Source organism: Dama dama, chromosome X, assembly GCF_033118175.1.
Source record: "Dama dama isolate Ldn47 chromosome X, ASM3311817v1, whole genome shotgun sequence".
NCBI classification, from domain to species: domain Eukaryota; kingdom Metazoa; phylum Chordata; class Mammalia; order Artiodactyla; family Cervidae; genus Dama; species Dama dama.
The window spans coordinates 100,190,937-100,207,661 of record NC_083714.1 but is presented as its reverse complement, the minus strand read 5'-3'; the positions used below and the strand labels follow the sequence as shown (position 1 = coordinate 100,207,661).

General features: G+C 50.6%; 1 protein-coding gene across 1 annotated transcript in view; it reads right to left on the bottom strand.

Annotated features, from left to right (window-relative positions):
- Window positions 1-16,725, bottom strand: part of LOC133052784 (oxysterol-binding protein-related protein 10-like) — an 80,275-nt gene that overhangs the window by 11,288 nt on the left and 52,262 nt on the right. Inside the window, exon 5 of the mRNA XM_061137633.1 lies at window positions 13,119-13,596. Within this exon, the coding sequence (XP_060993616.1) occupies window positions 13,119-13,596 (478 nt within the window). The remainder of the gene's footprint in view (window positions 1-13,118; window positions 13,597-16,725) is intronic.

The window sequence follows — 16,725 nt, the reverse complement described above, 5'->3', positions numbered from 1 at the left end:
CTGTGCTCCCCCACTGAGGCCCAGCACCTCCCTGCCTGGCAGAGGCCTGGGAACCGGCAGGATGGGCTTCCTGAGGTTCGCTCTGTGTGAGAGCCTTCCCGGCCTCCCACCCCACCTGGGGCTCTGCTTCCTGTAGAAGTGCCCTCCGAGCTCCACTCCTGTCCACGCTGGCCTGGCAACAGGCAAGGTGTGCTTCAGCCGGATCCACGCGACCAGGAACATCAGTGACGTCCCCTCCCATGACCTCTGGTTCCTCCACCAGGAAGAATAAGGAGGCTCAGTGCACCCTGGGGACCCTTTCTGGCAGCCTGGGGCTCCGGCCTTCACAACTACTCACTGAGCATTCCTCAGTGAGAGTGAATAATGAAAACTCAGCTGGCACTTCTCTCTGAGGCTAGATAAGCATCTAAGTCAACAGGCATAGGTTCTACTCAGCCATGAAAAGAATAAAATCACATTTTCAGCAACACGGATAAAACTAGAGATTATCATACCATGTGAAGTAGGCCAAACAGAGAAAGACGAATACCACTGACATGTGGGGTCTCAACTACAACACAAATGAACTTATCTACCAAACAGAACTTATCTATGAAACACTCTGCTTATTTAACTTACATGCAGAATACACTGTGCGAAATGCCAGGCTGGATGGACCACAAGCTGGAATCAAGATTGCCGGGAGAAATACCAACAATCTCAGATGACACCACTCTAAAGGCAGAAAGCAAAGAGGAACTAAAGAGCCTCTTGATGAGGGTGAAAGAGGAGAGTGAAAAATGCTTAAAACTCGACATTCAAAAAACTAAGATCATGGCATCTGGTCCTATCACTTCATGGCAAATAGATGGGGAAACAATGGAAATGGTGAGAAACTTTATTTTCTTGGGCTCCAAAATCACTGCAGATAGTGACTGCAGCCATGAAATTAAAAGATGCTTGCAGCGTGGAAGAAAAGCATTGACAAACCTAGACAGCATATTAAAAAGCAGAGGCATCACTTTGCAGACAAAGGTCCATATAGTCAGAGCTATGGTTTTTCCAGTAGTCATGTACAGATGTGAGAGTTGGACCATAAAGAAGTCTGAGTGCTGAAAAATTGATGCTTTCAAATTGTGGTGCTGGAGAAGATTCTCGAGAGTTCCTTGGACAACAAAGAGATCAAACGAGTCAATCCTAAAGGAAATCAACCCTGACTATTCATTGGAAGGACTGATGCTGAAGTTGACGATCCAATATTTTGGCCACCTGATGCGAAAAGCCAACTCACTGGAAAAGAGCCAGATGCTGGGAAAGACTGAGGGCAGGAGGAGAAGGGGACAACAGAGAAGAAGATGGTTGGATGGCATCACTGACTCAGTGGACATGAATTTGAGCAAACTCCAGGAGATGGTGAAGGACAGGGAAGCCTGGCATGCTACAGTCCATGGGATCCCAAAGAATTGGACAGAACTTAGTGACTGAGCAGCAACAACAGCAACGAAACATAAAAAGACTCACAGATACGGAGAACAGAATTGTGGTCGCCAAGGGAGAGGGAGCTGAGGGAGGGGTGGGGTGGGAGGCTGGGGTTAGTGGATGCAAACCAGTATACACAGGATGGATGACCAACAAGGTCCCACTGTATAGCACAGGGAACTACATCCAGTATCCTGTGATAAACCCTAATGGAAAAGGATATGAAAAAGAATGTGTGTATATGTATATACATAGAACTGAGTCACTTTGCTGTACAGCTGACAATAAAATTAAAAAAAAAATCAATCAATCCATCGAGCTAGAATTTGCCCAGCAGAGAGACACTGTGGGTGTGTCTGTGCCCCTTTCAGCCCTGGGGAGCTCGCCAGGAGAGTCTGAAGGTACAGAGGGGACATGAGTGCCGAGTTTCCAAAGCCCACATAAAGATGGGCTGGAAGAGTCACTCCGTTTACTCTTGGAAACTCCTTGAATCGCCCATGAGCCACAGTTGATGGAACAGACCAGGCTTGCCCAGAACCCTCACCCTCACTCCGGGTGAAGTCCTGTCAAGTCAGACCCACCGACGCACAGACAGCAGGCTGGGTGAGCCCAGGAGCAGCTGCGTGTGTCTGGGGGTCACAGTCTCCCCCAGTGGGGCAGGGTGCTCACAGGAGGCACATGGAGAAGTGAGGATCCCTGAGAAAAGCAGGCTTATGGGCCACTCAGGATCACAGGCGCAGGACTGAGGGGCAGAGATCGCAGCAGCACTGAAATCTCTCCCTCTCACCCTCCTACGTCAATCCCTGTAACATAAACGCACAGGCAACACGGCTCCACTCCACCAGATACGCTGAAATTCAGAGCACGCTGACCTCTGCACCATCTTAAATTATAGCATCTTCCCCAAAGCCACGCCTCAGGCCTCTCTCTCCTCACTGTCCCCAGGCAGTGCCGAGATGCCCAAGGCAACCCCTGGGGCCCTGTCCTGAGATGCAGGCGAGGGTGGACCTGTGTTTCCCAGGAGGACCTGACCCTTGTCCCTGCTCACAGCTCCTGCTCAGGACCCTGGGGGATTATGGGCAGGCCTGAGTTTCATTTTCAGGGCTACTTGCGCCCTTGCTAGAATTAAGCTGCTGAAGACAGAGAGAGGCAGGTGGCAAGTTTCAGCTCATGCCGAACAGATCTGACACCAACAAGTCAAGAGGGACTGGAAGTGGAAGCTGGGGAGAATGAGGCCCCCGCTGACTCCCCCATGCCCCAGTTCTGCTCAGAAGCCTCTGGTTCCCCGAGCGCCGCCACACCCTCGAGGTCTCAGGGCCTGCGGCAGTGAGGAGTGGCCCCGAGACCAGGAGGAGGCTGTGGGTGCCTCCGTCACCTGCCTTCAAGGGCCCAGAGAAGGCGGCTCTCTGTCCCCCATCCCTGCCCTCCTCGATGACGGACTACGTGGCAGTCCAGTCCTCCCAGGGGACTCAGGTGTCCCCAAGAGCACCACCCCACCCCTGCCGTCTACACTGCCCCCCACCGTGGTCAGCCCTCCCAAGCCTCAGGGACCCCAGCCCATTAGCACATCCTGCGGTGGCCTCTCTGCAGAGCAGGAGCGTGCAGCAGCTGTGAGCGCCATGTGCTGGGTCTTCCTGCTCTCCTTCACGGGTATAAACTTGGTGAGCTAGGATCAGACAAGTGATAGCTTCTTTAGAACATATTTAACTGGAGCATATGCCTGGAGATGGTTAGATAGCATCACCAACTCAATGGACATGAACTTGGGCAAACTTCGGGAGACAGTGAAGGACAGGGAGGCCTGGCGTGCTGCAGTCCACGGGGTCACAAAGAGTCACAAGCAACTAAACAATAACAACGTTATGTCACCATTTTTTAAAAAAAAAGTCTTAGATGAGACCTTCCCAGGTGGCTCAGGGGGTAAAGAATCTACCTGCAAAGCAGGAGACACGGGTTCAATCCCTGGGTCGGAAAGATCCTCTGGACTAGGAAATGGCAACCTGCTACAGTATTCTTGCCTGGAGAATCCTATGGACGGATGAGCCTGCGGTCGGAGTCCCTGGGGTCGCAAAGAATCAGGCATGACTGAGCACAGATGAGACCTCAGGTCAGCAATCCCCGACATTTTTGGCACCGCACCAGGGACCGGTTTCATGGAAGACAATCTTTTCACGGATGGGGGTTGGGGTGGTGGTTTGGGGATGATTCAAGCACATTACATTTACCGTGCTCCTTATTTATATTTACATCATCTCCATCTCAGATTGAGGCATTAGATCCTGGAGGTTGGGGACCCCTGTATCATTCCAAGTCCTCTGTCCTTCACCAGCCTGGTGACCTTAACTCCTCTGCCCCTCAGCTGATGCAGGGGTAATGGTACCCACACCTCACGGGGATGTGAAAAGGTGACCCCTGAAACTCAGCTAAGAGCACACAGCTACGACGCCAGGATACTGATCACTCCCCACTCTCTGGGCAGGTGAATTCTTAGCAGTACTTCTTCCACTCGGGAATGAAGAGGAACTCACAAAGTCAGGTGATGGGTGATGGGTGATGCTCGTGGGGGAAGGGAGCCAGGTGGGAGGCAGCCTCCACCTGTCCAAACCAAGGTGAAATTTCCTGCAAATCCCTCCAAACCAAGGTGAAATTTCCCTCAAGTTCACTGAAATCAGAGGAGCGAGCCCCAGAGTAAGGCTAATATACTGCACTGGTGAGACCACCTTCCTGGGCTCTTTTCTGAAAACGCATAAATGTGTTCTCACTCATTAAATCACCAGCAATGATGCCTTCTCAAGACTCTGTTTTCAAGACTGCGTACAAAAATCTGTCCCTAATAACGAATAAAAGACTATATTAAAACTAGACTTGCAAACGGGCTCACAAATGAAAGCTCCTTTTTAATTGGCCTAGGAGCTGAGAGAAGCTGAAAAACAGTGAATAATCCAGCTTTCCGGGCCATGGCTAGTCCTCAAGCTGGGAGGTTTCTGCTTCAAATCCCACCCATTGATTTATCAATAAACATAAGGCCAAGCATGAAGACTTTGAAACTGACATCTCTAAAATAATTTTGAGGAACCAAAATATTCCAACAGGACGTTGCCTCTGGAAAGAAAGCACAGAAGCATGGAAAATGACTCCAGGGAACTAGCCTGCAGGCCCTGTGGGGCCAGCCTTCATGGGCAAGCCAGCCCCGGCCTGTCCCCACGGACCCGTGCATTGGGCGCTGGTCTGGAGTTCTTGGGGGCAGGGGTTTGCAGACTGGCTGGATGAGCATGTCCCCAGCAATCTGGTGGGTGTCAAGCAGAGGGACCTGTGCCTTTCACAGAGCGATGTCACCTCGGGGAGGGCTGAACAATGTCACCCGTAGGGCCTCTCAGTGTCAGAGCTGAGGGGCCATTCAGGGAGGTCTCTGAGGAGCAACTAGGAAAACTCAAGGCACAATGAAGCACTTGATAATGGCACTTTATCACAGCCAAACACTCCAGAGCCTAAAGGCAATCATTTAAAGCTTCCCTGGGATTTCCCTACTGGGCCAGTGGCTGAGACTTCACGCTCACAACGCAGGGGGCCCGGGTTTGATCCCTGGTCAGGGAACTAGATCCAACGTGCTGCAACAAAGATCCGACACAGCAAAATAAATTTTAAAAACTATTTAAAAAAAATAAGATTAGCACATGTGGTTAAGTACAAAATTTCAAGTGGACCCATCTCATTTTTAGAATGAAGGACTGAAAAATGTCACTTCAAGCCCAACCAACAAAATCACGGAATGTCCCTGATCAGTGCAAAGAAGTCAGTGAGGCAAAGAAAAACAACCCACACCCCCAGCACCACCCACCCCCCAAAGGAGCCGTGAGCACAATAACCAGAATCTTGGAAGCCTGGTATTCTTAGAAGCATTTTCCTGATGGTTGAGACTGACTGAGGGGGAAACTGGGTCTTGTTCGGATGGGCAGGACCATGCTCAGTAAATCTTTGATCCAATTTTCTATTGAAGGGAGGGGCTGTGTTCCCTCCCTATTATTTGCCCTGAGGCCACTATGGTGGAGGTAATGAAGATAATGACAACCTCCTTCAAAAGGCCCCAGGCACGCACTGCCACACTCAGTGACCCTGATCCTGCAGCAGGCCACCACCGACCCATGCCTCCGCCAGAGACTCCTGGACACTCACGGGCAAGTCTGGGTCAGTCTCTTGTGAGGTCACTGCTCCTTTCTCCTGGGTCCTGGTGGGCACAAGGTTCTTTCTGTTTGTGCCCTCCAAGAGTCTGTTTCCCCAGTCCTGTGTACAGGTCATGGTGGAGAGTTCTGACAAAACGCGGTCCACTGGAGAAGGGAATGGCAAACCACTTCAGCATTCTTGACTCGAGAACCCCGTGAACAGTATGAAAAGGCAAAAAGATAGGACACTGAAAGATGAACTCCCCAGGTCAGTAGGTGGCCGATATGCTACTAGAGATAGTGAAGAACTAACTCCAGAAAGAATGAAGAGACAGACCCAAAGCAAAAACAACACCCAGTTGTGGATGTGACTAGTGATGAAAGTAAAGTCCGATGATGTAAAGAGCAGTATTACATAGGAATCTGGAATGTTAGGTCCATGAGTCAAGGCAAATTGGAAGTGGTCAAGCAGGAGATGGCAAGAGTGAACATTGACATTTTAGGAATCAGCAAACTAAAACAGACTAGAAGGGGTGAATTTAACTCAGATGGCCAGTATATCTACTACTGTGGGCAGGAATCCCTTAGAAGAAATGGAGTAGCCATCATAGTCAACAAGAGAGTCTGAAATGCAGTACTTGGATGCAATGTCAAAAACGACAGAATGATCTCTGTTTGTTCCCAAGGCAAACCATTCAATATCACAGTAATCCAAGCCTATGCCCCAACCAGTAATGCTGAAGAAGCTGAACGGTTCTATGAAGACCTACAAGACCTTCTAGAACTAACACCCAAAAGAGAGGTCCTTTCATTATAGGGGACTGGAATGCAAAAGTAGGAAGTCAAGAGACACCTGGAGTAACAGGCAAATTTGACCTTGGAGTACAGAATGAAGCAGGGCAAAGGCTAACAGAGTTTTGCCAAGAGAACGCACTGGTCATAGCAAACACCCTCTCCCAACAACACAAGAGAAGACTCTACACATGGACATCACCAGATGGTCAACACTGAAATCAGATTGATTATATTCTTTGCAGCCAAAGATGGAGAAGCTCTATATAATCATTAAAAACAAGACCAGGAGCTGACTGTGGCTCAGATCATGAACTCCTTATTGCCAAATTCAGACTTAAATTGAAGAAAGTAGGGACAACCACTAGACCATTCAGGTATGACCTAAATCAAACCCCTTACACAGTAGAAGTGACAAACAGATTCAAGGGATTAGGTCTCATAGACAGAGTGCCTGAAGAACTATGGATGGAGGTTTGTGACATTGTACAGGAGACAGGGATCAAGACCATCCCCAAGAAAAAGAAAAGAAAAATAGCTGTCTGAGGAGGCCTTACAAACAGCTATGAAAAGAAAAGAAGTGAAAGGCAAAGGAGAAAAGGAATGATATACCCGTTTGAATGCAGAGTTCCAGAGAATAGCAAGGAGAGATAAGAAAGCCTTCCTCAGTGATCAATGCAAAGAAATAGAGGAAAACAATAGAATGGGAAAGACTAGAGATCTCTTCAAGAAAACTAGAGATACCAAGGGAACATTTCATGCAGCGATGGGCTCAGTAAAGGACAGAAATGGTAGGGACCTAACAGAAGCAGAAGATATTAAGAAGAGGTGGCAAGAATACACAGACAAACTGTACAAAAAAGATCTTCAGGACCCAGATAATCATGATGGTGTGATCACTCACCTAGAGCCAGACATCCTGGAATGTGAAGTCAGGTGGGCCTTAGGAAGCATCACTATAAACAAAGCTAGTGGAGGTGATGGAATTCCAGTTGAGCTATTTCAAATCCTAAAAGATGATGCTATGAAAGTGCTGCACTCAATATGCCAGCAAATTTGGAAAACTCAGCAATGGCCATAGGACTGGAAAAGGTCAGTTTTCATTCCAATCCCAAAGAAAGGCAATGCCAAAGAATGCTCAAACTACCACACAATTGCACTCATCTCACACACTAGCAAAGTAATGCTTAAAATTCTCCAAGCCAGGCTTCAACAGTATGTGAACCGTGAACTTCCAGATGTTCAAGCTGGATTTAGAAAAGGCAGAGGAACCAGAGATCAAAATGCCAACATCCACTGGATCATCAAACAAGCAAGAGAGTTCCAGAAAAACATCTATTTCTGCTTTATTGACTATGCCAAAGCCTTTGACTGTGTGGATCACAACAAACTGTGGAAAATTCTTCAAGAGATGGGAATACCAGACCACCTGAACTCCCTTGAGAAATCTGTATGGAGATCAAGAAGCAACAGTGAGAACTGGACAACAGAATGGTTCCAGATTGGGAAAGGAGTACGTCAAGGCTGTATATTGTCACCCTAATTATTTAACTTACATGTGGAGTGCATCATGAGAAATGCTGGACTGGATGAACCACAAGCTGGAATCAAAATTTCTGGGAGAAATATCAATAACCTCAGATATGCAGATGATACCACGCTTAAGGCAGAAAGCAAAAAAGAACTAAAGAGCCTCTTGATGAAAGTGAAAGAGGACAGTGAAAAAGTTGGCTTAAGATTCAACATTCAAAAACTAATATCAAGGCATCGGGTCCCATCACTTCATGGCAAATAGATGGGGAAACAGAGTGGGGGGGGGCGTTATTTGGGGGGATTGGTTCCAAAATCACTGCAGATGGTGATTGCAGCCATGAAATTAAAAGACGCTTGCTCCTTGGAAGAAAAATTATGACCAACCTAGACAGCTTATTAAAAAGCAGAGACATTACCTTGCCATCAAAGGTCCATCTAGTCAAAGCTATGGTTTTTCCTGTAGCCATGTATGGATGTGAGAGTTGGACTATAAAGAAAGCTGAACACCAAAGAATTGATGCTTTTGAACTGTGGTGTTGGAAAAGACTCTTGAGAGTCCCTTGGACAGCAAGGAGATCAAATCAGTCCATCCTAAAGGAAATCAGTCCCGAATATTCAGTGGAAGGACTGATGCTGAAGTTGAAACTCCAATACTTTGGCCACCTGATGCGAAGAACTGACTCACTGGAAAGGACCCTGATGCTGGGAGGGATCGGGGGCAGGAGGAGAAGGGGACATCCGAGGATGAGATGGCTGGATGGCATCACCAACTCGATGGACATGAGTTTGCATAAACTCCGGGAGTTGGCGATGGACAGGGAGGCCTGGCGTGTCGCAGTTCATGGGATTGCAAAGAGTCAGACACAACTGAGCCTCTGAACTGAACGGAACTGAGAAGCATTTTCTGTGAAAAGTCAGAAAGATGGTGGGTTACAGAGCCCACACTTAATTAATATGAAAGAAAGGGCTGAAAAGACTGAGACAGAATGAAAGCCCCACCAGAATGAGAGGCAAGCCTGCCCAGGCCTGTCCACGGCAGGAGTACACGGGGTGGGGGGTCCAGAGGGGGCCTTGCAGAGTCTCTCTCCAGACTCTTCCTTCTCTTTCAGCACTCCACTGAGATGTCTGAGGGAGAACTTTCAGGCAGAGGAAACATGAGAGCAGAAAGTCCCAGCTCTGCTCCAGAAATGCTACAGCAAGGGTGTGACACGGTTTCCAACACACGTCATTAAGAGCTTTGTCCCAGGCTGTGCAAGGTGAATGAAGGCCGCGGCGCCTACCAGCTGCCCGTAAGGAACGAGGGAGCCCAGATCCTGAACATCAGAGGCCGACCCTACACTCAGCAGACATGCGACACCTACCAGTCTCCAGGTTCTAAGTGACAAGTTTTAACCTCAGCTGGAACCGCCCTACAGAACCCCAGCATGCAGAGTCACTTGTCTGCTCAAGTCACCCCTCAAATATCTAAACCCTAACATAACCCACCTGGACTCCTGCACACTCCTTCCAAACCAGCACCCCCTCCAGTCCTCCTCACCTCAGCGAAGGGCTATTCCATCCTTCTAAGCGGCTCAGGCCAAAAGCCTGGTGTCATCTGTCTCTCACAGCTCACATCTGAGACCCAGATGTGTCTGATGAGGGGTTACTATTCCAAACAAAGAACGCGTACATCTCAACATTAAAAAACCAAACAATTGAAAAGCAGGTAGAGGATCTGAACAGACCCACAGCAGTCTGCTCTGCTTAACGGCCCACAGGCACATGAAAAGATGCTCAACATCTCAAATCATCAGGGAAATGCAAATCGAAACCACAATGAGCTATCACCTCACACCTGTCAGAACGGCCATCATGAAGAAGATCAGAGATAAGAAATGCCGGCGGGGATGTGGAGCAAAGGGAACCCTTGTACCCTGGTGGTGGGAATACCACTTGGTGCAACCACTATGGAGAACAGTACAGAGATTCCCCCAAAACTAAGGACAGCACCACCATGCAGTCTGGCAATCACACTTCTGGGTATCTATCCAAAGAAAACGAAAACACTAACTGGAAGAGATACACACACCCCTATGTTCATAGCAGCATCATTTACAGTAACCAAGATATGGAAGCAACATAAGTGCCCATCAACAGACAAATGGGTAAAGAAATCATGGTATAAATACACAATGAAATAGTAATGATAAAAACTAATGAAATTTTGCCCTTTGTGACAAAAGGGATAGACCTAGAGGGTATTAAGCTAAGTGAAACAAGTCAGACAGAGAAAGATAAATACTGTATGTTATACTTATGGGTGGAATCTAAAAAAACAAAATGAGCAAAGCAAATGAACAAACATAACACAGCAGAAGCATAGATTCAGAGAACAAACAGGTGGCTGCCAGAGGGGAGGAAAGAAATAGATGAGGGAGATTAGGAGGTAGAGACTTCCAGCTGAAAAATAAATGAGTCACGGGTATGAAGTGTATAGTGCTGGGAACAGCATCAACAATTATGTGGTATTTTAGGTGGCACTAGTGTTAAAGAATCCCAGCAGACAGAAGAGACACGGGTTCAATCCCTGGGTTGGGAAGATCCCCTAGAGGAGGGTGTGGCAACCCACTCCAGTATTCTCGCCTGGAAAATGCCATGAACAGAGGAGCCTGGTGGGCTACAGTCCATGGAATCACAAAGAGTTGGACACAACGGAGTGACAAAGCAAAAAGCCTCAGCATCACCTTCCGCTCACACCCCACATCTGATCTCTCCACTTCAGAATTCATCCAGATTCCCACCCCATGTCACCGCCCCCACCATCTCTACCCTGGCCCAAACTACCACCATCTCCTGCCTGGATTCACATCATAATCTCCTGACTGGTCTCTTTGTGCCCTTTTCCCCTCTTATGATCTAGTTGCAACAAGCAGCTAGAACAATCTTGCTAAAATGCAAGTCAGTTCACGTAATCTTCTACTCAAAGCCCTCATCTTTGCAGCTCACTTAGCATCAGTGACAGCGAATACCCCAGGGGATGGCCCCCAGGGTCCCACATGCCCTGGCCACAGTTACCTCTCTGACCACATCTTCTCCCCCGCTCTACCTCCCTTCTCCAGCCACATGACTTCCTGCCTCAGTCCAGCATGCAGGGGCCCACCTGCCCCTGGTCCCCAGGACGTATTTCTCTTTGCCAGACACACTTAGCAGGTCATTGACAATGCCTGTTCTTCATCACTCCCTGAGGTCCTTCATCACCCCTGAGGTCCTTCATCACCCCTGGGGTCCTTCATCACCCCTGAGGTCCTTCATCACTCCCTGGGGTCCTTCATCACTCCCTGGGGTCCTTCATCACCCCTGGGGTCCTTCATCACTCCCTGGGGTCCTTCATCACCCCTGGGGTCCTTCATCACTCCCTGGGGTCCTTCATCACCCCTGTGGTCCCTCATCACTCCCTGGGGTCCCTCATCACCCCTGGGGTCCTTCATCACCCCTGGGGTCCTTCATCACTCCCTGGGGTCCTTCATCACTCCCTGAGGTCCTTCATCACCCCTGGGGTCCTTCATCACCCCTGAGGTCCTTCATCACTCCCTGGGGTCCTTCATCACTCCCTGGGGTCCTTCATCACCCCTGGGGTCCCTCATCACTCCCTGGGGTCCTTCATCACTCCCTGGGGTCCTTCATCACCCCTGGGGTCCCTCATCACTCCCTGGGGTCCTTCATCACTCCCTGGGGTCCTTCAGCACTCCCTGGGGTCCTTCATCAGTCCCTGGGGTCCTTCGTCACCCCTGGGGTCCCTCATCACCCCTGGGGTCCTTCATCACCCCTGGGGTCCTTCATCACCCCCTGAGGTCCTTCATCACACCTGGGGTCCTTCATCACTCCCTGAGGTCCTTCATCACCCCTGGGGTCCTTCATCACCCCCTGGGGTCCTTCATCACCCCCTGAGGTCTTTGCTCAGTTGTCTCCTTCTTAGTGAGGTCTATCCAGCTGCCACTCCAGCCCATCCCCTAGCTCCACCACCCTGTCCCCCCCATTCCCAGGTCCGCCTTCCCTGCTTTATTTTTCTCTACAGAACTTAACAACTTCTAAAGCACCCCACTATTGTATTTCCCCAGCAGAAGACAGCTTCATGAGGAAACATTTTCTTCTGTGTGTTTTGTTCACTCAAGTATTCATGGCTCCCAAGACAATGGCTGGCATACATTAGGTGCTCAATAAAAGCCTGCTAAGTCAATGAGAGGTACTCTAATCTCCTGGAATTCTGGAAGGGCCTCCGAGGAGCCATGTATACCCTGAAGCCGAGAGCCAAATTTTGTGTTGGATTTCTTTTTTCTCAGAGTCTGTGGCCAGAATCTTAAAGGGCCTGATGACTAGAAAGAAGTTGAAGAAACACTTAAATAGGCACCTGAATTTAACAAGATGATTATAGTCTTCCTCCAACAATGAATAAACTGCATTCACAGCTATCTGCTAAGAGGGGAATGTGTGATCCACGCATGGTCTGATTACACTGGGTTCTTGATTCAGAATTGCAAGCCCAGCATCCCGAGATTTGCCTTGGGAATCATTTATGAGCAGATAGTGAATAGGCAGCTCTATGATGCTCAGGGCATCCCTGGGGACTCAGAAGGTAAACAATCTGCCAGCCATGCAGGAGACCCGGGTTCGATCCCTGGGTTGGGAAGATCCTCTGGAGAAGGGAATGGCAACCCATTCCAGTATTCTTGCCTGGAGAATTTAATGGATAGAGGAGCCTGGTGGTCTACAGTCCATGGGGGTCACAAAGAGTCGGACACGACTGAGCAACTACATTGTTTGTGAGCCAGAACACCGATGAGAATGAGTGAAGATGTGTTTTCACAGATTTGAAGCCAACTCTAACATTCACACGGAGCTGGAAATAAAAGGATCTGTTTGGTGGCCTGCACGTGAAGAGCAGCTGAAGAATCCAGGTGGGCAGCCTAACAGGCAAAGAGCTGCACCCTGCCTACTCCATCACCTCGGCCCCACCGGGAAAGGGCCGGGACCTGGTCCCCAAAGAGGAAACCCCAAGCCTAGTTCCCACCCGTCCACTTACCCCCAGCTCTGTGATGAAGTGAAAACAAAGGACTCCGCATGCACACCCTCAAGCACCCACCGGGTACATAAATGTCCCTCCATCGGAGCCCAGCTCCACCCCTCCGCACGGCTTACCTTCCCCGATCATCGAGACCCCCACGGACATGCCCATGAACTTGCTTTTGGTCCACACGTGAGTGTTGACACACAGTCTCTTCTCCTTGCACTCACAGTAGAAGCAGGAGATGGGCGGGTGGTGAGACACCTGCTCGGCCACAAACCGCAGCTTGTAGCTCTTGGAAGAGTCATCGGCCATTGGGTGCTCGTGGCCCATGGGGGCAGGGGGGGCAGTCCTCCTGGCCTTGACCTTGTCCTTGGGAACCTCCCAGGAGCAGTGGAACGTCTCGCCAATGATGGGGTTGTAGGGCTTCTTGGCCAGGGCGCCCTTGCGGCCCTCGTGGAAGGCAGTGAGGTAATACTCCACGAAGCCGATGACCCGGTCCTGGGGCGTGGCCCCCGCGGTGACGGCCAGCAGCAGGTCAGGGTGTGCCAGGAAGTCGGCGTACATCTCCAGCAAGGACCGCTTCTCCAGAATGAACGTGGGGAGCACCACCTGCGCCCGGAGGAGGTAAGGTCAGACCACAAGTCCTGCGCTTACAGGGGAAAGCTGGGGCTGCCACCCCTCTCAGGCACGGTCCCCAGGGCCGGCGCCAAGGCCGGTTCCTCGGATGTGCACACACACAACAGATCAGACAGCAGAACATCCAAGGACCTGGAAAGGGCTGCGGCGGCCCCCGTGATGCCCACCCAGCTTCGTGGACGAGACTGTCCTGAGCCGTCTTCCTCTCTGCTCATCCGGGCTGAAACCACAGCCTCTGTCTCTCCCCCCACAACCGGTGCCTTGCTAACATGCAGCCCTCTGTCAACAGCCAGCTCTCCAGCATTTAGAGACGTGAGGAAAACAGTTCCAAAGGGCTTTTTTGTATATTTCCTGCCCTCAGGCCCTGCCAAGGGAGATGCTCAGTGTATTCCCACAAACCTGGATCCTGGGGCTCACGACTGCCGTGTCAAAGGGGGTCCAGATAGACCAACACCCACTGAGAGTATCTGTTTGGAAACTGCTACAGGAAGAGCAGTACAGAAACCCTATCAGGATCGGGGCAGAAAATGAGCAGAGAAGGGGCCTGGCCCACGTCTCTGGAGGCGAGGCCAGCCAGCAGGCAGTGTCTGCAGGGCTCCCACGCACGGGGGCCACGGGTGGAGGCTGCCCATGGGCTGGGGCAGGAGAAATGAGCTCTGAAGAAAGACTGGGCTGACAGCAAACACGTCCGGTAAATAAACTGCCTGGCAGAGGGTCACCCCCGCTGTGTCACTGGCCCCATGACGGAAGACAGCAAGGAACCTGGAGGGTCCATCAGGGGCCATGGCACTCCTAACTGGTCCAGCGTGGATCTGAGTGGTCCCTCGTGTGCCAGACAACCCAGACGCCCAGAACCCAGGGATCAGGCCACCTAAAGCAGGTGAGGGACCTTCTGGGAAACAGGTAACCCCTCACCACGCCCGATCTGCTGCCGCCCCTAGTGACCTCACTACAAGGCGGCTGTGGGCCTGCCCGGCTGCGAGAGAAGCCTGTGCTGACCTGGGACGCCAGCTCACTCGGCTCCTTCTCTCGCTAGGGTCACCGAAAGACCAGTCCTGACCCTTGCACTGCCCAGGTGAGGGAAGGGGTTGGCCAAGGTCACACAGCTGGCTTCTGCTTCTCCCTATGTGGCTGAGTCTGTCCGTCTGTCACATCCGTGGCCCCAGTCCATTCAAAAGCATTGCCGACCGGGAATATCACACACAGCCCTGGAACTGGGTCCCCAACTTGGCCTCGCTGGGACCGTTCCTCTCGAAAGGTGGAGACACAGTGGAAGCGAGGTGTCCTGATAGGCGGACACGAGAGAGACAGGTGGACGTGAGACAGACAGGCGGACACAAGAGAGACAGGCGGACACGAGACACACAGGCGGATATGAGACAGCCTCAAGAACAGCGAAGCACCGATACCTCAGAATAAGCTAGAGAAAGGCCAGCCCACCGGAAGGAGAGGTCGGTGTCCTTCTTAATGCTTTTCTATCTTTCACCTGAAAATGATGTCAGAGGACAACACAGCTGTGATGAGTCAAAAGGAGCCAGACGTAGAATGAACATGTGACACAGCCCACGGGCCGCAGAAGGACCCCAAGTTCAACACGTCTCTCTTGGCGACAGAAGTGTCCTTACATTTCTTATGAGTATCTTTCTGCTTTCTTTTTCTAATAAACTGCAAGAGGAAACATCTAAACCACAACCATACAAACTAACGGAGACCTTCCAATTTTCTTCTGAGCCACGGCTTGACAGATTTGAGCATCTCGGTGCCCGAGGACTCAAGCTGACCAGGAAAACCACATCCCGGCTCAGAGGGGCCTTCAGAACCCACTGATCTCGCCTCCTACGGCTCCGGGTGGGAGGAGGTCAAGTTCAGCCGCCCCCACCTCCCCATGCTCTGTGGGGGCCCGGCTATGCCTCTCATGTCCTCCCCCAACAGAGCCACACGAGGTCCCCCCCGTAGACACGAGAGCCCAGAAGTGGGGAGGACTCATCGGGCTGCCTGTCTCCGGCAGCGAGGTGAGCGCCGGCCCAGCTGCTCAGAATGACGGCCACCAAAGGGCTGAAAGCACTACTGCGGGTTTATAAAGCCATCCGCCAGGGCTGCCTTTTCTGTCATTAACATAATTAAGACCATGTACTACTTTGGGGAAAAGGAAAAAAGATCTGCACTTGGGAATCAGAGGAAAATTAATTACAGTTAAAGTGGCAGCAGTCTAGAAGTAAAGAACTACCCTTTGGGTTGGGCTCCTAGAACCTGGAAACAATTGACTGCTCACTGAGAAAGTCAAAGGGTCCCGGGAAAGAGTGATGGCCCGCCCCTTCCCCACAAAGGGCAGCACCGTGGGCCTCCTCTAAGGAAGGGCTGGGCGGGAGCAACTTCCCCAAAGAAACATCAGTTAACTTGGTAACCGGGAGAGCCATCTACATGATACTCTGCCAGTAAGACTGGCAAATCCACCCGGAGCAAACAGCAAGGAAAGGAGACCAAGATCAGCCCCTGAGATGGATCTATGCAACACTTTAAGGCAGTCAGAGGAAGTACACTAAAGCCCAGCCTTCCAAAGCACGCAGGAGGGGATCCACACTGCCAAGGGGTCTCTTCACTTAGCCAACAGGATTCTCCCCTGAGTCTCCGTAAAGGGCCAGCTCCCTTCATGCCTAGTTCATGGTGCTTGGGACATCACAGAAGGTATTCATTAAAACTGTTGTTGGGGGGCGGGGAAAGTGTTGTTGGATGAAAAAAGAGTTTCAAATAAAATTTTACTTTTTCTGAGAAGATATTTACTACATATAGAGATTTGGAATTTGTTGGAATCAGGTTCCACATGGCCTCAGGGCTCAAGACCACAGCTCCTAGGAGAGTCAGAGCCTGGGTCAAGGTTCACCTCTTGGCCGCGAGAGCCATGAGGACCTGGGCAAACTTCCCCCTGAGAAGAAGGAGCGTAAGCACAGCAGTGTGGTTAATCTGTGCATGTTGTGACTGTGCCTGGAAATGTGGCCTAATAAAACCCTGTGGCCAAAGGAAAAAGCCGTACGTTTAGGATGTCCACGGTATCATATCAAGTAGCCATTTGAGGAGGTCATGCAAGACAACACAGCTGTCTGC